Source organism: Acomys russatus, chromosome 14, assembly GCF_903995435.1.
Source record: "Acomys russatus chromosome 14, mAcoRus1.1, whole genome shotgun sequence".
Classification (NCBI taxonomy): domain Eukaryota; kingdom Metazoa; phylum Chordata; class Mammalia; order Rodentia; family Muridae; genus Acomys; species Acomys russatus.
The window spans coordinates 55,938,734-55,963,822 of NC_067150.1; the positions used below are offsets into that span (position 1 = coordinate 55,938,734).

The window sequence follows — 25,089 nt, forward strand, 5'->3', positions numbered from 1 at the left end:
TTTTTGTTCTTATTTTTGTTTATTTGTTTATAAGTTATTTGTTTAACAATAAGCATTGTTAAAATAATTACCCATGCCTTTTGGTGGATATGGTGATAAAATTAGGCTGCATTTCACCTACTAGAAGGGTTTAAAAACAAAGTTAACACTTCCCAATGTGATATTACCAGCATTAAGCTAGTTATCGCATGAGCAATAAAATTGTCACACAATCTACTGCTGGGAAATGAGACTGGGCAAGCCACTCTGGTTGCTGATCGCTGCAACAGAGACACCTCAGACACAAGTCCAGTAGCCTGCCAGGCAGCCGGGTATCTTTGACCCCGTAACCATGCCCTACGCAAACCATAACAGTCCTTTGTGTTTATTAAGATAATTCTTTTCCAGAAAAAATGAGAATCCCCATCATCTCTGATGCTTATAAAAATTAAAGAAAAATTTTACAACATAGACCTATTAAGGCATTTTAGACATTGACTTCCACAACAGAAAATCTTCAAGCTCTCAAAATGCTGTTATGTTTACAGGGCAATCCTTAGATCTGTCAAAACATGAACTGCATTGAGGAGAATGTCTTACAAGCTGCTCTGTGGCAAAATAATAGCCTATTTCTAAGGTTGTCTTAGATTCGATCAGGACCAATAGGTCTGAACTTCAAGTGACAAGTTCTAGTGTGTCCTACAGTGACAGGCTTCCATGATGAAGAGTAAACAATAGCTGAGGAATTCAAACATTCAGTTTATTAAACTAAGGCTAGAGAAGCCATTGCATGAAAAAGAACTGCAGTCATTCAAGACAAAGTTGATGATTTTATAAAGCCAAAATCAAAAGACTTAAGACATGGGAAGATTCTTAAGTGTGAGGAAGTAATAAAACACAGAAAGTGACCACAAGAATTACAAATATATTTAAATCTCAGACCTGGGAAATGGACTATACACAGCCTTCTAGGGGAAGAGAGACGCCTTAGATGTTCTGACAGCACTGCACCTTTGGCTTGTTTTCAGTGGTGGGTGGAACATGAATAGGAACCACATTGTTGCTTGGAGACATGTCATTTTCACGTCTGTCTGACATTTGCTTCTGAGAAACAATGCGGTATATCTCTGAATGACAAAATAAACAGAAACACTTAGTATATGTAGACCCATAAGAGTTTGTGTGAAAGAGACAGAAGATACACAGAACAGAATACACATGTTTACATTCTATTTTCAGGCTAGGCATGGTAGTGCACATCTGTGATCCCAACACTTGGACGGCGGAGGCAGGAGTTCAGGACCAACCTCAGCTCCACAGCAAGTTCAAAGGACAGCCTGGGCTACTGGAAACCTTATCTCAAAAAGTAAGGTTTTACTTTCAAACAGCTACTAACTAGAGCCAGAGCATTATTTTTAACAATTTTTGTTACAGTAAGAAGAGTAACAAGGCTTCTCCATTTCAGAAGGAAAAGCTCACCCATTAATTAGACTGCATCAAGCAGTGCCATGTTTATGAACTAAATCTTAAAAAATATATCCTTAGTCCTCCATAAATGTCCACACAAACTGACAATGTGTAAATACACAAACAACTCTGCACTATCCACCTACCTGCTTTCTCCCAAATATCCTAAAATCCCGAGAGCTTCAGAAGAGAAAGAGCCTTCTGTGCCCTCCCTTTTGAGGTTAAGGTTAAATTATACTTAATTATTCAAAAGAGACAATCTTAACATGTACATGTACTACTTTGCTTTCAGGACATGTATCAAGATTTACCTTGTAGTCCTCCGCTGAACATTAATCTTTAAAAGACTAAAACTATTTGCTTTGGTCCCATAGAATTGACACTTGAGGAATTACTTGCTCAAGTAAAGATCAATGAATGTCTCCCAGTATCTGTACTGAATTTATTGAACATGGCCTTGCACTGAACTACCTACTCAAAACACACTTCTCAAGACCAGAGAGCACAGGCCTCCATCTTGCCTTCTCAGTGTTCCTTCTAAACCAAAACCATCAGAAGATAGGGAAACTCTAGAAACAAACCATTAATGTAATCAGCCTTCCAAGAGGACACTCTAGAGAAGACACAATGTATCCTATGCAGAGTCCCTGACAAACAGCTCTCGGTGAATGTGCTCACACATAAATAGGACAAATGCAGATTCAGGTAAGTATATTATTTTCTATCTCTGCTACCCAACACAGTAGTTAACTATTTAAATAAAAAATGAAATCCGCCAGGCGTGGTGGTGTATACCTTTAACCCCAGCACTCGGGAGGCAGAGGCAGGCGATCACTGTGCATTCGAGGCCAGCCTGGTCTTTAAAGCAAGTTCAGGATATCCAAGGCTACACAGAGAAACTCTGTCTTAAAAAACCAATACGGGCATGATGGCACATGCCTTTAATCCCAGCACTCAGGAGGCAGAAGCAGGAGGATCGATGTGAATTTGAGGCCAGCCTGGTCTACAAAGTGAGTCCAGGACAGGCTACACACAGAGAAACCCTGTCTCAAAAAAACAAAAACAAAAACAAAGAACTGCACACTAGAAATACTGTAGACATACTAAAATTTTTAGACCTACAATATGTTAACTATGTAGGAATATATCTTGTCTGTATGAGATAAAATGTTTAAATCTTAAAGGTATAAAGTTATACAGTAAAAAACAGAAAAGAGAGATACATGTTCAAAATGCCCCCCCCCCCCAAAAAAAACCAAAAAAAGGGACATGGTGGTACATGCCTTTAATCCCTGTACTCAGCCAAGGGGTGGGAGAATGCAGAAGCAGGCAGCGGATCTCTGTGAGTTCAGTGCCAACCTAGTCAACATAATGAGCTCCAGGACAGCCAGGGCTATGTCTCATCCCCATCCCATCACTCCCCCACACAAAAAGTTCCAAAACCACATCAACCAACTATAACGTAAAAACATTATCTGGATCCTAATTTAAATTGTTAATTTTCAAAAACTCGTAAGTATTTAATATTGTGTAGGTAACAGATAATAATAAAAAATTATTATGAATTTTTAGTGGTTGTGTATTGTAAATTTAAGTCTCAATTTTTTAGATATATCTAAAATACTTGCAAGTGAAACAACTTATTATTTGGGACTTATTATTGATATTAACAAATATCACTTATTTATTAATATAAATTATTAATTTTTTAAAGGTAACAGGTCAGTAACTGATATTGGTGGTTACTAAAATAGGCTAGTATGAACTATTCTGTTTTAGGAAAGCTGGAAGCCCCACAATGGATGAAGCAGGTTCTTCGTACTGAAGAGATGGCACAGCACTTAAGAGTACTTTCTGTTCGTGCAGGACTTGGGTTTGGTTCTCAGTCCCCACATGGTGGCTCTCAATCATCTGTAACTTCAGTTCCACAGGACTCAATGCTCTCTTCTGGTCTCCATGAGCACTAAGCACACATGTGATGCATATAGATTCACAAAAGAAAGCATTCATACACATAAATTAAAAACAAATAAATCTTTGAAAAAAAATGTTTCCCTAAAGTTGAGCAATCACAACTTAATAAATGGAGACATGGCTCATCTTCCAGAGGACTTGAGTTCAACCGCCAGCACCCATGCCAAGTGGCTCACAACTTATCCTGAGTCCAGCTCCTGAAGCATCTGACTCCTTCTTCTAATCTCGTCTAACACACACACACTCACCAAAAATGTACCTTTTTATATAGTTTTTTAGGGAAGCAGCTAAAATTTGTCTGAGAAGATTTGTAGTGGTTCAAAGGTTTAAAAAGTATCAGCAGGGAAAGAACACAATAAAGACAAGCTACTGATTAAAGTCTAACAACAAAAACACAAAGGATGTGGTGCTAGATCTCCACTGAAATCTGGGGATAGGGCTGGGCGTGGTGCACACACCTTTAACCCCAGCACTCGGGAGGCAGAGGCAGGCGCATCACTGTGAGTTCGAGGCCAGCCTGGTCTCCAAAGCAAGTCCAGAACAGCCAAGGCTACACAGAGAAACCCTGTCCCGGGAGGCGGGGGGGGGGGGGGGGGGGGGGGCAGAGAAAAGAAAAAAAAAAGAAATCTAGGAATAGGGCTGTCCAGATGCTCAGTGGATGAGGCACTTGTTCCCAGTCCTGACAACTTGAGCACAAACCCCAGGAGCTACATGGTAAAAGGAGAGAGCCTAACTCCTGCACATTATCTTCTGGCCTTCACTCTCACACTGTGGCATTCAGTGAGCCCCACACTACACAAAATAAATACTTAAAAATTTGTGTTAAAAGAAAAAAGCCAGATGTGGTGGCACATGCCTTTAATCTTAGCACTTGAGAGGCAGAGGCAAGCGGATCTCTGAGTTTGAGACCAGCCCGGTCTACACAGTGAGTTTTAGGCACCTAGAGCTACACAGTGACACATTATCTCAAAAAGAGAAGATGGAGGGCTGGGAAAGGAAGAGAGGGAGAAAGGGAAGGAAGGATGGAGAGAAAAGAAAATAGAAAAGAATGGAGCAGGAGTGTGTCCAGGGCAGAGTTCCCTTCCGTCAGTCAGGGTAGTGACTAAGGAACAACGACACTCATCAACCAGTGCTTGAAGCACAGCACCCATTCTCTATGTTGTCCACTAATACCTAACTGGATAGGCCATCTTCTTAAAGAGAAAATCATTAAATAGGTAATCCCTGCTAAATCTTAACTTCTTTACAAGCTGTTCTGAAGATTAAGTTAGAGGAACAAGACTGAAACACCAGAAACTCCTCCATAATCTACAAATGTATCAACACTGGGAAAGAGACAAAGGGAGACTTCTCAGAGGACACAAGGTAAATAATTAAAGAGATCTCACTGCAAAGCAAGAAACGTGAGCTGTGTTGTGCGACAGTCTGCAAGTGCTGCATTCTTCTAGAAATGGTGCTGCTGCTGCATTTATTCCTGCCACCAAAAACATAGCCACGTGTGAAAAAAATCAAGGAAATAAACAAAAACAAAAAGAAATAAAAAGAAACAAAAGAAACAAAAAAATTAGAAAAATATTTTCTTTCAGGTCTAAACATTTCTATAGCACTATACAATTAAGTCATTTAAGAAAAAGAAAGCCAGGTGTGGTGGCGCACGCCTTTAATCCCAGCACTCGGAGGCAGAGGCTGGCGGATCTCCGAGTTCGAGGCCCACCTGGTCTACAGAGTGAGCTCCAGGTCAGGAAGTGAGAGAAGGAAGAGTTCAGTCTTCAAATTAGAAATTTACCTTGAACTTACTAATCACAGAGAAAACAGGCTAAGAGCAACTGAACTGAAGCTCAAAGTTAGAATTCCCAGTGATTCAGACAAACCTATTATCGTAAGCTTCCTGGGTATGAATGAAACCACCAATGTGGTGTTCCTGTCACAAGCTGTAGGCTCTGTACCTCAGTTTAATCATAAAGAAACACTGAATAAACTCAAACCAAGAAAATGACAACTGGCCTGTACCTCTCCAAAATGCTAAGGGTGGTAAAGAAAGCAAAACTAAAGGAAGCCAGGCATGGTGGCGCACATCTTTAATCCCAGCACTCGAGAGGCAGAGGCAGGGGGATTGCTGTGAGTTTGAGGCCAGCCTGGTCTACAAAGTGAGTCCAGGACATCCAAGGCTACACAGAGAAACCCTGTCTTGTAAATCAAAAACAAACAAAGCAAAACTGAAGGAACTATTTGTTGTCAAGCAGTGCCATGACAGCTGAACAGCATATATGATCTGATCCCAGTTGTTTTTGTTTTGATTTTTGTTTTTGTTTTTCAAGACAGGGTTTCTCCGTGTGGCCTTGGCTGCCCTGGACTCTCTTTGTAGACCAGGCTGGCCTCAAATTCACAGAGATCCATCTGCCTCTGCCTCCCGAGTGCTGAGATTAAAGGCGTGCGCCACCACGCCTGGCTCACACTTTTTTTTTTTAACTATTAAGGTCTTTATTGAAACAACAGGCAAAATCTGAGTAAAGTTTGTAGCTAAAGACTAATGTGAGATTATTTATCTACTGACTTAGATCATTGTGTTATGGTTATAAAAGATTAAGTACTTGTTTCTAGTAAATTAAAAGCACACACACACACAAACAAAAAACCAGACTTAGAGATAAAGGGTAACATGCCCAACATGCACAGCACCTACCTTCACAGGGTGCTGTACATGCCTCTCCCTCAGGAGCCCCCCACCCGTGTGTGTGTGTGTGTGTGTGTGTGTGTGTGTGTGTGTGTGTCCGTCCGTCCTTCTTAGGGGAGGAAGAGAGAGGAAATGGGAAGGAAAAAGACACTAACATTTAAGGAAATGGGGTAAAGGTACTCACAAATTCTTTATACTGTTACTGTAAGATTTAATAAACTCTGTCAAAATATAAAGTTAAAATGCAATAAGGGTATGGAAAATAGTGGTTAAAAACATCTCTAAGGAAAAAAAAACATCTCTAAGGGATGAAGCTCAGCTGGTACAGAGCTTGCCTGACACGCTCAAAACAGAGAGTTGGATCCCTAACAGCATGCCCCTCCCCCATCCAATCTCCTAGCAAACCTGACCAGGAAAGAACAAAGCTGCACTGAAAGGCAGGGGTGAAGCAATCAACCAGCCCACCTTGGCACTAGTGAACTACTTCTAAAAGCACCACCAGAAAACTCATCTCCTGGAATCCCTGAGGATTAAAGGATATAAAGAAAAGTGTAAATCTATTGCAAAAATATTATCAAGACTATGTAATTTTACATTTTGGTTCAGTGGATAAAGGTATCTACCACCAAGCCTGATGACCTGAGTGTGAGCCCCATGACCTCACATGCTAAAAAGAGCTGTCCTCTGACTACCACATTTATGACCACACTATGAACACAATGGCCCCATGCCTTTTATAAATGAATAAATAAAATGTGATTTTTTTAAAAATTAAAAATTAAAACTGGACATGGTAGCACATGCCTTTAATCCCAGGATTCCAGAGACAGAGACAGGCATCTCTCTGCCTGTTTGAGGCCAGCCTGATGTACAGAACAAGTTGCAGGACAGCCACGGCTACACAGAGAGACCCTGTCTCAAACAAAACAAACTGCACTGGCTAAAACTGTACTGGCTTGATATAAGCTAGGATAATCAGAGGAGAAGGCCTCAGTTGAGGAAATACCTTCATAAGATCTAGCTGTAAGGCAGTCTCTCAATTACTCATTAATGAGGGAAGGTCCAACCTATTTTGGGGGTGTCATCCCTGGGATGGTGCCCCTGGGTTCTGTAGAAAGCAGGCTGATGCCAGGCGTAGTTGCGCACCCCTTTAATCCCAGCACTTGGGAGGCAGAGGCAGGCAGTTCGATGTGAGTTCAAGGTCAGCTTGGTCTACAAAATGAGTCCAGAAGGATACGCAGAGGAACCCTGTCTCAGACAAAAAGAAAAGAAAAAGAAAAAGAAAGAAAGAAAGAAAAAAAGCAGGCTGAGTAAGCTTTATGAAGCAAGCCAGTAAGCAGCACCCTTCCATGGCCTCTGCATCAGCTCTTGCTGAGTTCCTGTTCTGACTTCCTCCAGTGATGAACCATGATCTGAAAGTACAAGCTAAATAAACCCTTTCCTTTCCAACCTGCTTTTTGATCACAGTGTTTTGTCACAACAACAGAAACCCTAAAACGCAAAATAAACCAACCAAACAAAAAAACAACCAAAAAACATAATAAAATAGGTGCAAATCACTAGGATTTGTGTTATTTTAACAAGTTTTTTCCCCCGTGCTTTAACTGCTACTTAGGTGCTGATTTATCAAGTGTTTGCTGTGTGCCAGGAACAACTCAGCTCTTGACAGGCAGTAACCCATTTTTTGTTTTGTTTTGTTTTTTGTTGTTGTTGTTTTGTTTTGTTTTGTTTTGTTTTTGGGAACCACAGCAGAAGTATCAGTGACAGTTCTTTCTTTTCTGTGGAATATAAATAAACAGTTGGGCATGGTGGCCTACACCTTTTAAACAGTTGGGCATGGTGGCCTACACCTTTAATCCCAGCACTCTGGAGGCAGAGGCAGGCAGATCTCTGAGTTCAAGGCCAGCCTGGTCTACAAAGTGAGTCCAGCTAGCTAAGGCTACACAGAGAAACCCTGTCTCCCCCCACCCCCAAAAAAGTCTAGGACAGTCAAAGCTACATAGAGAACCCCTGTCTCAAAAAAACAAAATAAAATAAAAATAACAAACCCTGTAAATAGCAATAACAAGTTAAATCATACATATCAAATCATTCCAGAAATCTAAAAGCACAACCTCTCTCATGAAGAAAATAATAAACAAACAAAATGCATTTGAAAACTTCTTATATTTATTTTAACTTATGTGTCTATGTGTACGTCTATGTCTGGTTGTGCTCATGTATGTGCAGACACGAGAAGAGGGTGTCAGATCCCCCTGGAGCTGGAGTAACAGGTGTTTTTAACTCTGGTTCTCCAGAAAAACAGTACATACTCCTAACTCCAGCCCAACATATCCAGACTTTACAGATAAAGAAATTAAAGCCTTTGAAGAAGTAAGTAACTTGTTTAAGATTATAGCTGGGCATAGTGGCACTCTCCTGTAATCCCAGCACTCAGCAATCAGGAAGCAAGTGGATCTCTGTGAGTTCAAGGCCAGCCCAGTCTACAAAGTGAGTCCCAGGACAGCCAAGGCTGTTACAAAGAGAAACCTGTCTCAAAAGACAAAACAAAACAAAAATCAAAAGAAGATTATAGCTCCATAAATAAGTGGAGGAATCAGGCTTCCCAGTCCATGATCTAAATTCCTAGCCTTATTAGATACCCCCCCCTTTTTTTAATAATAAGCAAATACTTTAGAAGTTAAAATTCTGCTCACCTCTAATACAAGTGGTATTAGAGCATTAACACTTGTTACATTATAATAGGAAACTAAACAATTCTATAGACCAATTTATCAAAACACCACATAAGACTCTACTATGTGTGGATCAGATTCTAGATTCTAATTCCTAAGTTCTTAAAAGTAACATATAATATGGGTGTGCTAAAAGACAACCTATGAAAGTACTTCCTAATAGATTAAGTGTACTGATAATTTGCTTGTTTTAATATAGCTAAGTAAATTGAGTCAGCACAAATAAAATGTCTTTTTTTCCTAGAAGCTGACCTGGTTACCCACATTCTAAAACAGCATGAACTTTGTCCCCGTCCCATTACTCATTTAAACCACGGCTGAGTTTACTTACAAGAACTGCACTCTCCCTTCTATAGCATGGAAGAAGTATTAGTGCTTTCTTTCTTTCTTTTACTTACATTTTTGGATGTAATTTCTCTAAGTTTTTCTAATTTATTTTGAAGATTTTTTTCCTGTGTGTGATATATGCCTATCCCATGTCTGCAGGTACCAGCACCAGATACCCTGAAACTACAGTCATAGGCAGCTAAGAGCCACCCCACATGTGGGAACACAACTCAGGCATTCTGCAAGAGCAGCAAGTACCCTTAAATGCTGAGCCATCTCTCCCAGTAGATTTTGGGTTTTTTGTTATTTTGTTGGGTTTTTTGTTTTTTGTTTTTGTTTTTGTTTTTTGTTTGTTTGTTTGTTTTGGAGACAGGGTTTCTCTGTGTAGCCTTCACTGTCCTGGACTTGATTGTAGACCAGGCTGGTCTCGAACTCATAGCGATCTGCCTACCTCTGTCTCCCGAGTGCTGGGATTAAAGGCATGCACCACCACCCCCGGCAGCAGATTTTTATCTATTTTCAAAAGGTGTTTATATGGTTCTAAAGTCAGGATCTCAGTATTTACCTTATGAAAGTACATTTCAAAAGAGAGAAGAACACATAACTTAGCAGGGCGTGGTGCTGCATGCAGGTCCAAAACAGCCAAGGCCACACAGACAAACCCTGTGCCCTGCCCCCCATGGGGGGAGGGGGCCGTGCAGGACATATAACTTTGTCCCTTGGCCTGAGCACAAGGAAATGAACAAATTACTTTCAAAGAATTTCTTTCCCAGATGAATTCAGATGACTAAAGCGCAACGTGCAAAAATTGTAACTGTGCATTATCAAGGAACTCTTGCCACAGCTGCTCTCTAGTGATAGTCGCTTTCAGAAGCCATGAGTTTCCTAACTAATTTGTTTCAATCACTTCCTTTCTTTCTTTTTGTTTTTCTTCTTCTTCTTCTTCTTCTTCTTTTTGGTTTTTGGAGACAGGGTTTCTCTGTGTAGCCTTGGCTGTCCTGGACTCACTTTGTAGACCAGGCTGGCCTCAAACTCATAGTGATGCGCCTGCCTGTGCCTCCCGAGTGCTGGGATCAAAGGTGTGCACCACCACCGCCTGGCTTCAAATCACTTCCTGAAACTCCAGTTCCCACTGGTGTAACCTGAAAACACAAGTCTTACCTGTTAGAATTGTCTGAAAAGCAGCTTCAACATTTGTAGAATCTAGAGCAGATGTCTCAATGAATGACAAACCGTTCTTCTCTGTGAGGACAAACAAAAGTTTCAGGCTTGTGAAGTCTGTCTGCTGTTTAATAGTGCTAGTGATCCTATCCGGGGCCTCAGCAACGCTAGGCAAACCCTCTATTACTGAGCTATCTCCCCAGCCTTTCACAAGGTGTTTTTGCTTTTGTTGTTGTTTTTTTCAAGACGAGTTTCTCTATGTAGCCTTGGCTGTCCTGGAACTCCTTTGTAGCCAGGGCTGGCCTCAAATGCACAGCCATCTGTTGACCTCTGCCTCTGCCTCTAGAGTGCTGGGTCCAAAGGCTTGCACCAGCACTGCAAGTGCGGTAAGCTGTGAGCACAGGAGAGAAGACAGCTTGAGACCACAAAAGGGAAGATAAAAGCCAGGCATGGTGGTGCACACTTGCAGTCCAGCACTCAGGGAGGCAGAAGCAGCTGGATCTCTGTGAGTTCCAGGTCAGCCTGGTCTATAGAGTGAGTCCAGGACAGCCAGGGCTACACAGAGAAACCCTGGGCAGGGTGAGGAGGGGGGCAGTGGGGCGATGGGGTGGGGGGGACGACAACAAAAGGGAAGATAAAAGACTAAGGCCTAGCTGGATATGGTGACTTGAGAGGTGGAAAGAGGACCAGCACAGGCAACATGAGAAAGTGTCTCAAAACACCAAACAAACAAAAATCCTTAGACTGTACCAACTTCTGAGGTAGTAAGAACACTGTTTTAGCCAGGCATGGTAGCACACACCTTTAATTCTTGCACTCGGGAGGCAGAGGCAGCTGGATCTCTGTGAGTTCAAGGTCAGCCTGGTCTACTAAGGGAGTCCAGGACAGCCACGGCTACACAAAGAAACCTGTCTCGAAAAACCAAAAAAAAAAAAAAAACAAACAAACAAACAAAAGAATTCTGTTCTAACTGAAATTGTTAAAAGTTAGAGGAAAGTATTCACAATATTTTTACTAATATAACATCATGACGCCCTAGCCAATTCAGCGCTACTTTCTTCTGGGAGTTTCCCCTAACAAAAGCGCATGCAGCAAGAAATAAGAGCTCATGAAGCCCAAACGGCTCAGCTTCTAAGTAGGCACATCCTTGTCAGTCCTTGAGACGTACTACTTTTCAGACTCTCAGAGAACAGCCTTGTTAAGGAATAGAGGTGTAGGGGCTGCAGATGGCTCAGCAGTTGAGAGCACTTCCAGAGGTCCTGAGTTCAATTCCCAGCATCCACATGGTGGCACACAACTGTCTATAATGGGATCTGATGACCTCTCCCGTCAAGCAGGCACACATACAAATAGAACACATAAATAAATAATTTTTTAAAAGAACAGAAGTGTAATGTTCAAACAGAGACATGAAAAAGCACCATAATATTGTGGAGTTTACATTACTGACCTGCAAAAGCTCTTGCTTCATCTGTAGGAACTGCCCTGAGATGACGTAAGTCACTCTTATTGCCCACAAGCATGATAACAATGTTACTATCAGCATGATCTCTCAGTTCTTTCAGCCATCGCTCTACATTTTCATATGTGAGATGCTTAGCAATGTCATAAACCAATAAGGCACCTACTGCTCCACGATAGTATCTGCAAACAGAAACACACGTCACTATCAAAAGACAGTCACTAAATGGAAGGGAGCACCAGAGAGAACTAAGAGCAGGGATGGGACAGGGCTGAGGAGACTGCTCAACAGGTAAAGCACGTGCCTCCCAAGGGCTGGAGTCAAAAGCATGAGGATCTGAGTTAAAATCTCCAGAACCCACATCAAAGCTACCAGGGTAGCACTCAGTAATCCCGGTCCTTCCACCGTGAGCTAAGGGGGCTGAAACAGGAGAATTCCCAGAAGTCTCAGGCCAAGAAGCCTGGCATAAACAGCAGTAAACAACCAACAGTGCCTAGTGCAAACAAGGAAGAAGGTAAGAACCAACACCCACGGTTGTCCCTCTGACCTTTATACACATAGCAATCACACACACACACACACACACACACACACACACACACACACACACACACACACACACACGGCTGGAGAGATAGCTTAGTGGTTAAGAGTGCTGACTGCTCTTCTAGAGGAGCGGGTTCAAATCCCAGCACCCACATGGCAGCTCACATGTCTGTAACTCCATGATCTGACACCCTCACACAGACACGCATGCAGGCAAAACACCAGTGCACAGAAAATAAAAGTAAATAAATGTTAAAAAAATACACACACACACAACACACAAACATACACCTTCTCTTACATACACATGCATGGACACACACACACATATACACAGGTGTTTAAAAATAATAATATAAGCTTATAAATAAATTTCTAAAAATTCTTAATATCATCTCAGGAGTGATGACACATACCTGTAACTCCAGCACTCAGGACACTGAGGTATAAAGACAACTGTAAGTCTGAGGTCTGCCTGGGCTACAGAATGAGTAGCATGCTACAATGTGAGACCAGGTTTCTTTCTTTTCTTTTTTTCCAGTTTGTTTTTGTTTTTGCGAGACAGGGTCTCTCCGTGTTAGCCTTGGCTGTCCTGGACTCGCTTTGTAGACCAGGCTGGCCTCGAACTCACTTTGGTTTACCTGCCTCTGCCTCCTGAGTGCTGGGATTAAAGGCGTGTTCCACCACACCCGGTGAGACCAGGTTTCTTTTTGTTGTGGTGGTGATTTTGGTTTTTTGAGACAGGGTTTCTCTGTGTATCCTTAACTGTCCTGGACTCACTTTGTAGACCAGGATGGCCTCAAACTCACAGAGATCCACCTGCTTCTGCCTCCAGAGTGCTGGGATTAAAGGCATGCACCACCACCACCGCCTGGTGAGACCAGGTTTCAAAACATACATACATACATACACACACACACACACACACACACACACACACACACACATATACACACAGTATAGATATGTAGTCATCCCTTATGAGATTCTATATCTAGTCATCTATGGTCCCAAAATATTAAATGGAAAATTCCAAAAATAAATAATTCATAAGCTTTACATTGCACTATTTGAAGTATTGTGATGAAACTCCTCAGTATTCCCCTTCATGCAGGCCAGCCCATGACTCATCCTTTTGTTCAATGATCCATACTACCTGCCTGTTAAAGTCACTTTGTAGCCCTCCCATTGTGTATGGTCTTTTCTGATGTTCAAGTAACCCTTAGTTTATTTAGTAATGGCCCCCAAAAGCAACTACTGCATGCCAAAGAAAAGCTATTAAGAGAAAAGATACAGGGTGCTGGAGAGATAGTTCAGCAGTTAAAAGCACTTGCTGCTATTACACAGGACCCAGGCTTGTTTTCCAGCAGCACTTGTAGCTCCACATTCAGGGGCTCTGATACCATCTTCTAAACTCCATGGGCACCAAACACGAACATGGTACACATACACATATTCAGGCAACACAAATAGAAATAAAATGAACTTTAAAGAGTGAGAGAGAAACATACACGATTTAGTACAATCTGTGACTGCAGGCATCTACGGAGGGTCTTGGGACACATCTTCCAAGGTTAAAGGAGGACTGCTGTCCTTCCTAATACCTAAAGTCAACAATTTACCTGATTCCAACCTGTTCCAGAACTGAAAAACCATGAACTTACGCAGACGTTATAGCCCTGTACCGCTCCTGCCCTGCCGTGTCCCAGATCTGTGCCTTTATTGTTTTCCCATCAACCTGGATGCTTCTTGTTGCAAACTCTACTCCAATGGTACTCTTGCTTTCCAGATTAAACTCATTCCGAGTAAATCGAGACAGGAGGTTACTCTTTCCAACACCAGAGTCTCCAATAAGAACAACTGAAAAGACAAAAAAATAACATAAGCTGGATGGAGGTAAGCACATTCAGAATACCAACATGCTTTATAGGGCGCTTGGCTTCAAGTAAACACAACCAATGATTTATAAGAGGACAGCAGCCTAGTACTAAACAGCTTATGTACATGACCAATCGATTAAAACCAGTCACTTACTCTTTTTAATCTATTTCTATCTACATAATGACCTCCACGCATTATCTACTCCGCAAACAGCTTATGTAACACCCATCTAAAAAAAAAACAGTCTCTCTTTTTTCGGGTACTGTAACCCAGGGCCTTACACATGTAAGGTAGGGAAGCACCTGACCCCTAATCTATATTCCCAGCCCTTAAAAATGCAATTTTGCAATTTAAATCATAGGGTACTCTAGCCACCAATGCAAACATGAATTACCTGTAATTTATACCAACCTCACTACCTTAAAAAGTATTCTGAAAAGTAAGTAACAACTGGTGTTATTCACATGTGTTAGATATCAAACAACAGATGTCAGTGCACAGAGTAAAAGAATGTGTACAATCTACTAGTTTCATTAAAGACTGGGTATGATGTGAGAGCTGAAACCCATTTAAGCATGAGGCATGAGGCTTACAAGCTTTGCTGCTCTGCTCATAGAACCTATAATCATCTTTAATCGTTACACTTCACAGACTGGCAGAAAGCCACAGGGGCGCCCCACCTCACTATGGACAAACAGGAACTCTAGGAAGCTAACAATTCTGACATACTAAGTCAAAGCCAAAGGACAGCAAACACTTTCACCTAGGACTTCATAAAAAGCTTAAAAACAAGTTTTGATTATACTTCCTGTGATTTTATAGAAGGCAGTTTATTTAGAAGTAACTTCTCACCCAAAGTGTTCCATACTTTTAAATGTTTCTAATAGGCCAGCCATGGTGCTGCAGCACCTCCCAGCAATCAGGGCGGTACAGGCAAGTGGATCTCTATGAGTTCGAGGCCAGCCTGGTCTACAAAGTGAGTCCAGGACAGCCAAGGCCACACAAAGAAACCCTGTCTTAAAAAAACAAAAACAAGGAGGCTGGAGAGATGGCTCAGCAGTTAAGAGTGCTGGCTCCTCTTCCAGAGGTCCTGAGTTCAATTCCCAGCACCCATATGGTGGCTCACAGTCATCTATAATGTGATCTAATGCCCTCTTCTGGCATGCAGGCAGAGCACTGTATAAATGATAAATAAATAAATAAACAAAATAAAACAATTAAAAAAAAAAAAAAAAAGATGCTGGTGAGATGACTTAGCAAGTAAAAGCACTTACTGTCAAGCCTGAAGACTACAGAGTTTCACTTCCAAGACCATTTGGTGGAAAACAGCCTACTCCAAAAGTTGTCCCCTGAACTTCACATGGGCTCAGAGCTCACATGAGTGAATGAATATAATCTTCTATGTGTATAAACATGAGTCTCTGTATATATGGTGTGTGTATGTGTGGTGGGGGTGGGAGTGCCCAGAGGCCAGTAGAAAAGAGAGATGGAGTTACAGACAATAGTAAATAGCCGAATAAAGGTGCTGGGAACTGAACTGAGTCTTCTATAAAAGTAGCCAGTTTTTAATCACTACATCACCTGGGCAGTCCCAATAAATTTAATTTAGGGAAGGGGGGAGGTTCAGAGGCCTAGAGAGATGGCTGGTTTTTGGTTTTTCAAAACAGGGGTTCTCTGTGTAGCTTTGCCTGTCCTGGACTCACTTTGTAGACTAGACTGGCCTCAAACTCACAGAGATCCACCTGCCTCTGTCTTCCTGAGTACATCACAGGCATGTACATCACAGGCATGTGCCACCACGCCTGACTGAGATGGCTGAATGGTTAAGAGCACTTACAACCCTTTAACTCCAGACAAGTTTGTAATTCCAGTTCCAGGATCCGGTGTCCTTTTCTGGCCTCTGCCCATACTGCACACAAGAAGTCAGCAGACATACACACAGACCAAATCACTCACACACTAAAAAATTTCAGAGCTGGGTATAGTACATTTCTTTAATCCCAGAATTTAGAAGGCAGAGGCAAGCAGATCTCTGTGAATTTGAGGCCAATCTGGTCTGCCCAGAGTTCCAGGTCATCCAGGGCTGCACAGTGAGACCTTATATCAAAACAAACAGAAAAGGAAACAGCCACCTGATGGTGGCCCATTCCTTTAATCCCAGCACTCTGGAGGCAGAAGTGGACCTCTGAGTTTGAGGCCAGGCTGATCTACAGAGTAAGTTCCAGGACAGCTAGGCCTAAACAGAGAAGCCCTGTCTAGAGAGGAGGGTGGGGAATGAACAGGAAATTGAGAAACGAGTTGAGTTTTTTATTTGTTTTAAAAGAGGGTCTTGCTAGACACAGTGCCCTGTAATGCCAGCAATCAGGAGGCAGAGCCAAACACATCTCTGTGAGTTTGAGGCCAGCCTGGTCTTCAAGGCAAGTACAGGACAGCCAAGGCTAAACAGAGAAACCTTGTCTTGGAAGGAAGGAAGGAAGGAAGGAAGGAAGGAAGGAAGGAAGGAAGGAAGGAAAGCCAGGCATGGTGGTGCTTGCCTATAATCCCAGCTCTCGGAGGCAAAGTCAGGCAGATAGTTGTGAGTTCAAGGCCAGCCTGGCCTACAAAGTGAGTCTAGGACAGCCAAGGCTACACAGAGAAACCCTGTCTTGAAAAAACAAAAAAGGAGGAGAAGGAAGAGAAGAGGAGGAGGAGGAGAAGAAAAGAAAGAGAGGGTTCGTTCTGGAACCAAGGTTGGTCTAGAACTCACAAAACTCTCATGTCTCAGTTTCCCAAATGCTGAGATTATAGGTATGTGCCATCATGTCCAACTTCAGACAAGTTGTGTTAAAACATGAATTTAAATATCAAAATGGGTTTGGAGATTTACCGAATCTGAGCTAGACAACATTTTTCCTATGTCAAAAAAAATGGTATTTTAGTGAGCACTGTATTTATTTCTACTATTAACTAGTAATGCTTCTTAACTAGCTGATTGGTTTTAGACAACAAACTAGACAATCAACACTCAAGGCTGAGGCTAGAGAATAACAAGCCATGCTCTGCTTAAAGGCCTGGGACGCGATGGTGCACTTCCCAGCCAAAGGGAAAGGAGTCTGTCATGCACACCTTCTTTGCCACAGATGCAGACACAAGCTGGCCCTATCTTTTGGGCTTCCTCTATTCAGCAAGAAATCCCAGCAGCAGTGACCCCATGTAGCAGAGAAGTTACTTCTATCTTTGTAGTCAATTAGAGGGTACCCTAGCAAACAGACCCTGGATACCAGGGAAAATGATGTCAAGGTCATGAAAAGAGAAACAACGTATTTTCAGTCGCACAGAATGGTTAGTTAGCAGGCTGGTTTCCAAACTCCATCAGTATAGATGTGAAATTGAATCCCAGCTACATTAATAGAGCCTCCCTATTAAGAAGATACATTCACTGTTGCTTCTTAGTATAAGAGGCTAAATGGTCAGACCACAACTTCCGGGTGTCAGGGAGAGGGTCCCAGACAAGAACCTGGTCTGGGATTCAGCCGAAATTCCTATACCTTTCCTGAATAGCAATCTTTCAGTCACTCCAGGAACACAGAAACTTAGGCCTAGGAGATGATGGTTCAGCAGTAAAGGCAATTGCTGCCAAGCCTAAGGACCCGAGTTCAACCCCACGGTCCCACAGAGGAGAAAGGAGAGAATCAACTCTGTCAATTCTCAGACTTCTATACATACACACCATGGCATGAGCCCCGCCCCAACTTAAACAAACAAACAAATGTAATTTTTTGGAAGGAGGCTGGAAAATCTGCTAGGGAAACATCCTTTGAGTCATCTCTGGTCCTACACTAGCGTCAACACTAACATGAGGATGAATAGTGAAGAAGGAAGAACCAACGATTAGAACACACTTAATTAACTCACAGACACTCCCATGTCAACCAGTAATTCAGAAACCAGCCACAACTTAAACTCAAAGAGCACTTACAAGCATGGCATCTGGATAACACCACCTTTTGGTGGGAACACCTTCAAAGAACACTGTACACCTCCCACAGAAGCTCCAGCACTAGTTCATGTTTTGTTTTATTTTAAAATATTAGCCATTCTTACAGCTTTTGGTTTGTTTTTTGTTGTTGTTGTTGTTTTTGTTTTTAAGGACAGGGTTTCTATGTGTAGCCCTAGCTGTCCTGGACTGGCTTTGTGAACCAGACTGGCCTTGAACTCACAGCGATCCCCTGCCTCAGCCTCTCAAGTCCTAGGATTAAAGGCGTGTACCACCACCGTCTAGCTTTTGGCTTTGTGTTTTATTTTCCTTTATATTAAAGAATATTGTCTGCATGCATGTATGTACACCACATGCAAACCAGTCATGCCTCCTGCAACTGGCAAGTTATGAATGGTTGTGGGTATTGGGAATTGAACCCAGGTTCTCTGCAAGAATAGCAAGTGCTCTTGATTGCTCAGCCATCTCTGAAGCCTCTGGCTCATGTTTTGACCTCTACTTTTAACTAATAACTTAATTTACCATCTCAGCAATGTCAAATCTTTGTAACCAATTAATTTTATTATTCAAAAAGTAGTAATAGTTTGTAAACAACTCAAAAATCTCAAATGCTCTAACAGTATAAGATAGTTATGCCAACTAGCTACTGACAAGGTCTCCAAAGTCAAGACTAGCAATTTGTCAAAGGAAAAAAAGTCTTAAACAGCAGCAGATTCCAGTTTTGTAAGGATGAACCGTGGCATGATAAGGGCTGTTCTAGGCCGGGCGTGGTGGTGCACGCCTTTAATCCCAGCACTGGGGAGGCAGAGGTGTTCTAGGCCGGGGGTGGTGGTGCACGCCTTTAATCCCAGCACTGGGGAGGCAGAGGTGTTCTAGGCCGGCGGGTGGTGGTGCACGCCTTTAATCCCAGCACTGGGGAGGCAGAGGTGTTCTAGGCCGGCGGGTGGTGGTGCACGCCTTTAATCCCAGCACTGGGGAGGCAGAGGTAGGTGGATCTCTGTGAGTTGGAGTCTAGACCAACCAAGGCTACACAGAGAAACCCTGTCTCAAAAAAAAAAGGGGGGGGGCTGTTTTTATTTCCTAATCAAAAGGAGTGATCTATTTAGGCTCAGTAGGTGGATGGATGGAATTAACTAAAAAGAGAGAAAGAAAAAACGAGAGAGAGATTCCTTAGTTATCATTTAAAAAAACAAAACAAAACTTAATGGACCTTTCTTTGTAAATTCAAAATTAAACAATTTAGAGTCAAGATACTTTCTCTCATTAAGATGACAATATTTAATTGCTTCCCCAACCCCAGTGGTGCTGGGAATCTAACAACTTAGAGCTAATGCTAAGCATATGATTTATCACTGAGTTATTACCTACCACCAGCCCTTGTTTTTTTTTTAAAATGTGGGAAATTATATGTTCATATCCAAAAATTAAAGAAATCAATTTCTGGGCCAGCAAGATGGCTCAGCAGATAAAGGTGGGGCACTTGCTGCCAAGCCTGATGGTGGAAAGAGAACAGACTTCTGACATCCCATACTTACCATGCACACCCCCAACATACAAATATCACAGATGAGTAAGGAAATAAATAAATGCAATAAAAAATGTAAAAGAACTTTTAGTAAATTTTTGTATGTCCATCACTAGTATCTTAGGTTGAATGGCCATATATTTAAATATTCTACAATTTAAGTCACTTAATAGAGTACATACATACTAAACAATATGACTATAAGGTAAGTAAATAATATTATCTATAAACTTAATGCCAATATAATTCCTAAGATAATATAATGCCCCACACAACTTTGATAGCCTCATTTGCTGAAGCTCAATCTAATACATAATATTAATTTGTTTACATATATGCTTTATATATTATACACACCACAAATATCTGACTGCTAAATACCATAAAAGCAAAATATATAGATATATGCATATATACGTGTATATATATAATTTAAAGCTTCTATCTCTAACCACATTTAGGTATTTTTGCTATTTTTCTTGTTGTTTGTTCTTTTCTGAAACACAATCTCATTCTGTAGCCCAGGCTGACCTCAAAATCGTAGCTATCCACTTGTCTCAGCCTCCCTAGTTCTGGAATCACAGGCACAAGCCACCATGTTCAGCCCACATTTAGTTTTCTATTTCTCTATTAAGCTCATTTACTGGACTAAAACTTAACTTCTCACCTCACATACAGAATATTAGCTTTCAAACTTACCAACTGAAATCACTATTTTCATACTGGTTTTCAAAAGTTTGGAAATATTTCTACTCTCAACCACATTCACAGTCCAACCTCACCAAGTCTTTAAAGTAAAATGCACCGATGGTCATGGTGGCACACTCCTGTAATGCAGCATTCAGGGAGATAGAGGCAGGTGGATCTCTGTGAGTTTGAGGCCAGCCTGGTCTACAGAGCTAGTTCCAGGACAGCCAGGGCTACACAGAGAAACTCTGTTTAGAAACAAACAAACAAACAAATAAATAAAATGAAGCGATAGATAGAATGTATCAATAAGGCTAAAGTCTAGACACGTTTTTCCAGATTCAACAGCATCTGAGTTGCTCAACCACAAGTTGTGAAAGCAAAGCTACCAAGATTCAAGATAGTCCTGCTGACAATCAGCTGATGACTCACGACACCTGGGCCTCAATGAGGCTCAAAAGAAAAAGGCAGGAGAGCTCCACTAAGAAGCCAGCTGCTTCAAGAAAGCGCCTCTCTGACTCTCCTAACACCCAGTCACGTCCCTTGTGCCCCCACAGCACCTTAACCACGCTGGAATATGTACAAGATCAACAGTCGTAACAGTTGTGCTTTTATTAAATAAAACAAACTCCCAAGTCTCACTGCAAAGCATAAGTAAAAATTAATTTTCAAGAGTAAATACATAAACTAGCACTGTCCTCCTCTGCCCACACTCCATTTCCATTTAGACTACTCCACTCCGTGCTGGCCAGCACATTCCTTCATGCTCAATGTTACAAACCCCAGTTTCCTTAACCAGAAGTGGGCTAGGCTAGTCTGCTCCAGTGTAGAAACGCTATGGTTCATCTTAGGGAATAAATCTCTGTAGAATGAAATCATTTAAAAATAATTGTATAAGTAAAAAAATTGGCTAAGTAATCAGTGTTGAAATAAAAAAATAAAGTGACTCATATCCTGTGGCAGTTTCTAAAAAGTGGAAACTCTTTTCAGCAGAATTTTTTAAACACCCAGTCTTATAAGCAAAGTGTAGAAAAAAATAAAACCAGAACCCACATAGATACAAAATAATTCAGAAGTTTCTCAGTTCTGTGCTTCTCTATTAAAACCTGCATGGTCTTTAACTTAAAAGATTTGTTGTTTAGTGAGATGGCTCAGTGGTAAAGGTGCTACCAAGCCTGATGACCTGAGTTCGATCTCTGAGACTCACATGGTGGAAGGAAAGAACTGACTCCCAAAGTTGTTCTATCACCGCCACATGTGCTGCGGTCGGTACTTATTAGAACATACAGACCAATAAATGTAAATTTGAATTTTTTAAAGGGATTTATGGCTCAGAAATCTGACAAGAACTACTTTGTTTATAAGCATGTATTGAGTCCTCACAAGAGATCAATTTTATAATCTCACTCCTCAAAAAGTATCACAGTATTTCCTTTACTGAGGAAACCGAGGCTTTCAAAAGTTGAGCAGGGGGAAATGATATTATAATCTCAAAAAATGAAAAACCACTTTTAAAAAGTTAACTTTCCAAGGCCACAAGGAAAACAAATATAAAACTCCAGTGTTTTCTCATTGTTTAAAGGATGGTCTAATCTCAAAATTAAATGTAAATTTCTTCAGCCAACCTAGGATAAATTAACATACCTAGGAAAAATAAGATAAACAGCTTTCTATAACCAACCTCCACATTCCAAACCAAATCAGAGATATAACTTCAAAAGAGACCAGGTACTGCCATTACGAAGTTCTTAAACCTCCCTTGACTGACTAAGCCCCAAGTCTCCTGGGATTTAAGTAATTTCACATCATCTCACATGCCTTCAACAAACATTCAAGGTCTCCTTTTTGTTTTGGTTTTGATTTTTTGAGACAGGGCCTCACTATGTAGCCCTGGCTGGCCTGGAACTCACGATGTAGACCAGGCTGGTCTGGAATTCACAGAGATCTGCCTGCTTCTTCCTCCCATTAAAAGTGCGCACCACCAAGCCCAGCTAAAGGTTGGTACCTTCTTATTTCTAAATACTTTCCAATACGGTAGGAAGGGTAGACGCTGAGGTACTTAAGATAAATAGAATATTCGGAGAAGTAAATAATGAAAGGGTGTCCCAGCAGCTAATATGCCAAGACGCATAAAGTATTTGGTAACGCAAAATGTTTCCTGCTTCTTCACTTAGTCAATCATTCTTGGAGCCCAGCGGCAAAGCGAGAAACACTCACCAATGCTTAACACTCCTGACACTCCGCCCTTCACAGTAAAGCTTTAATAGCAATGGCTTCTTCCTCTCTGGTATGATCTTTGCTCAGCACATTACTGATGGGTGCCCTGCTAATTCAGGAGCAGAGCAAGACTATGAAAGTGAGAGCGCATTCAGGAACAAAAAAAGCCTTCACTGTACTCTCCTTTCGCTGAAAACTGTATCCTTTCACTTTGGCTTCTTTCCGGGACTCAACCAATAAGCGGTTCTCTACTCCCCATCCTCCCATGTTCTGTTACCGGCTCCACATTTCCCCGCTCCCCATCTTGTAATAAATTCTGGGTTTGACTAAAAGAGCAAGCTACTATTATGCTCCTCTCCCACCATTTGGGAAAGGTATGTGACCAACCAGGGTTCTTCCCTTCCTGTGGGATCCTCCCAGTGTGGCAGCAGGAAGCAACCAGTCCATAGTGATAAGCTAGCTAGTATTTGTGCAGCGAACAACCTTTCCTGTTCAGGAACTAGGCCTGCAGGTCTGGCAGGGGATAACAGCCACCACCCATCCGCAGCCCCTTCTCGAAAGCCAAAGCCAAGTAAAGGAGTTGTCCCGGTCTGGTAGTAGCTGGGCAGGGACAGAAGGAAAGGGGGGGGGGGGGAGGACAACGCGAGGTGGGAAGTCATCTACCTGCCTGGACACTGCGACAAGTGCACGCACGCCAGGGGGGGGGGGTGGGGGGATGGACAGCCCCTCTTGCCCTCCCCTTCTCTCTCCCTCCCACCGGCCCAGGTCGCACCGGAGTGCTAAATGTTTCCTGCAGACGGAAGACGCGGAGTGGCCCGTCGGTGGGGAGGGAGGGGGGCAGTGCGCGGGTACTGACCTCGAGGTCTGCGGGGATGGGGGCGGGGGCCCTGGGACGGGCGAATCTGGCCAAGGCCCAGGAAAGGCTCGCTCGCACGGAGGGGAAGGGAAACGAATAGAAAAGAAAAGAACAAAACCAAAAAACCCACAGAGAGAGTCGGTGTCCCAATACGGGTGCTCAGCCGAGGTAGGGGCCTGTCAGACGGGGATGAGGCCGGCAGCATGCATCCAAGAGGAGGGGCCGAGACGCCCAGCGAAGGAACTGCTCAGCCTTCGGGAAGGACGCGCGAGAGAGGGGCACAGCGGCCCGGCAGGCCTACCCAGGAACCGTGACGAGCGCCGGGACCATGTCGGGGAGGCAGGGAGGAAGCGCCGGGGCGGACTCCGGCCAGGGCAGGGCTGGCCTCGCGCGGGTCCCCGGGGAGTGTCTCGGGTCCCGAATGGACATTCGGTGGCCCACGGCCTCACCTTTAAAGAGGTAGTCGTATTCGTCGTCGCGGGTGCCCATGGCGCGGCCGAGGAGCTGAGGGGCGGGAGCGGCGGGAGCAACAGTGGCGGGACCAGGGGGCGTCGCTGCAGGGGTAATCCGAGCTCCGAGCTTTCAGCTGCCGGACCCGGTGAAGAGCCCCGCCCTGGTTCTGCGTCACTTCCGGCAGGCCCCAGCCCCTCACAGGAAGTACTTCCGGAGAAATGGCGTCCCGCCCCTTAGCTAAGCAGAGTGGAACGCACAGGAGAGGGCTCCGCACTCTCACCCGGCTTGGGAAGCCTTACAGAAAAACAGTCTTAAAATGCTCAGATGGCCAAAGATGGCTTGTTCTTCCCCTAACCATTCAAAGAAACGAGGTCCAGGTCTCTTAATGTTTGACTTCCGGTGAGGGCGGAGTTTTGTTAGTATTAGAAACCCAGAGGCAGTTGCCTTACCGTCCTGGTTCCATGGTGTAATGGTTAGCACTCTGGACTCTGAATCCAGCGATCCGAGTTCAAATCTCGGTGGAACCTGTTTTCTTGAACTTTTAAAAGATTCATGTTAAATAATATTTTTAATTCATATTAAATAATAAAATAACCCTGCTGTATCTACTATTGGACCGAGCCACATATTACCTGTGAAGACTACACAAATCTATTCAGTTCAATACTATCTGCTACTTGGAGATCCAGTAATTAAACTCAGTTCCTTTTTTAGCCTTGGAGAAAGCTTGTTGCTTGATTCCTTTTGCTGGAAATTTCTACCCTCAGCTTCAGTTAAGGACAGGCACTCCCTTACCTACTTAATCTCTCCTTAATCTCTCCTGCAATCTGATACTATCTCTAGATGTCATTACAAGAACTTCACCCACCCTCCTCATAAAGATTCATCAAGATCTTGAATCCTATTTTCTGGCCTCCAAGCTAAGCCAGGTTAAACAAATTTAACACAAGAAGGATGGCAGCTTTCATTTTAGCAAATGTCAGTGTTAAGGCTCAAGACATTTACTGTAGTGTCTCTTCATAGTTGTTTTGTTTTTTTGTTTTGTTTTTTGCCTCTGCCTCCAGAGTGCTGGGATTAAAGGCACGCCCCACCACGCCCAATGTTGTTTTGTTTTTATTGTTGTTTGAGGCGTTCTCCCCTCTGTAACACAGAATGGCTTTGAGTTCGAG

General features: G+C 42.7%; 1 protein-coding gene and 1 non-coding gene across 2 annotated transcripts; one reads left to right on the forward strand and one right to left on the reverse strand.

Annotated features, from left to right (window-relative positions):
• Positions 1-718: 718 nt before the first annotated feature.
• Positions 719-24,090, reverse strand: Rab11a (RAB11A, member RAS oncogene family). The gene is made up of 5 exons (XM_051156649.1): positions 23,917-24,090; positions 13,990-14,185; positions 11,768-11,961; positions 10,318-10,398; positions 719-1,106 (listed from the first exon to the last, which is right to left on the reverse strand). Exons 1-5 carry the CDS (start codon positions 23,954-23,956, stop codon positions 967-969), a joined length of 651 nt encoding a protein of 216 aa, XP_051012606.1. The 5' UTR covers positions 23,957-24,090; the 3' UTR covers positions 719-966.
• A 285-nt stretch (positions 24,091-24,375) lies between these two features.
• Trnaq-cug (transfer RNA glutamine (anticodon CUG)) lies at positions 24,376-24,447 on the forward strand. Its single transcript has one exon. It is a non-coding gene; the product is annotated as a tRNA-Gln (tRNA).
• The last annotated feature ends 642 nt before the right edge of the window (positions 24,448-25,089 follow it).

What these genes read in the sequence shown, in the direction of transcription:
- Rab11a (XM_051156649.1), bottom strand. Translation starts at nt 23,956, where the DNA reads ATGGGCACCCGCGACGACGAATACGACTACCTCTTTAAAG. An exon ending in ATACGACTACCTCTTTAAAG is followed by an intron (nt 14,186 to 23,916) that starts GTGAGGCCGTGG and finishes TTGTCTTTTCAG; the next exon opens with TTGTTCTTATTGGAGACTCT. An exon ending in TTTTCAGACAATTCTAACAG is followed by an intron (nt 1,107 to 10,317) that starts GTAAGACTTGTG and finishes TTTGTCATTCAG; the next exon opens with AGATATACCGCATTGTTTCT.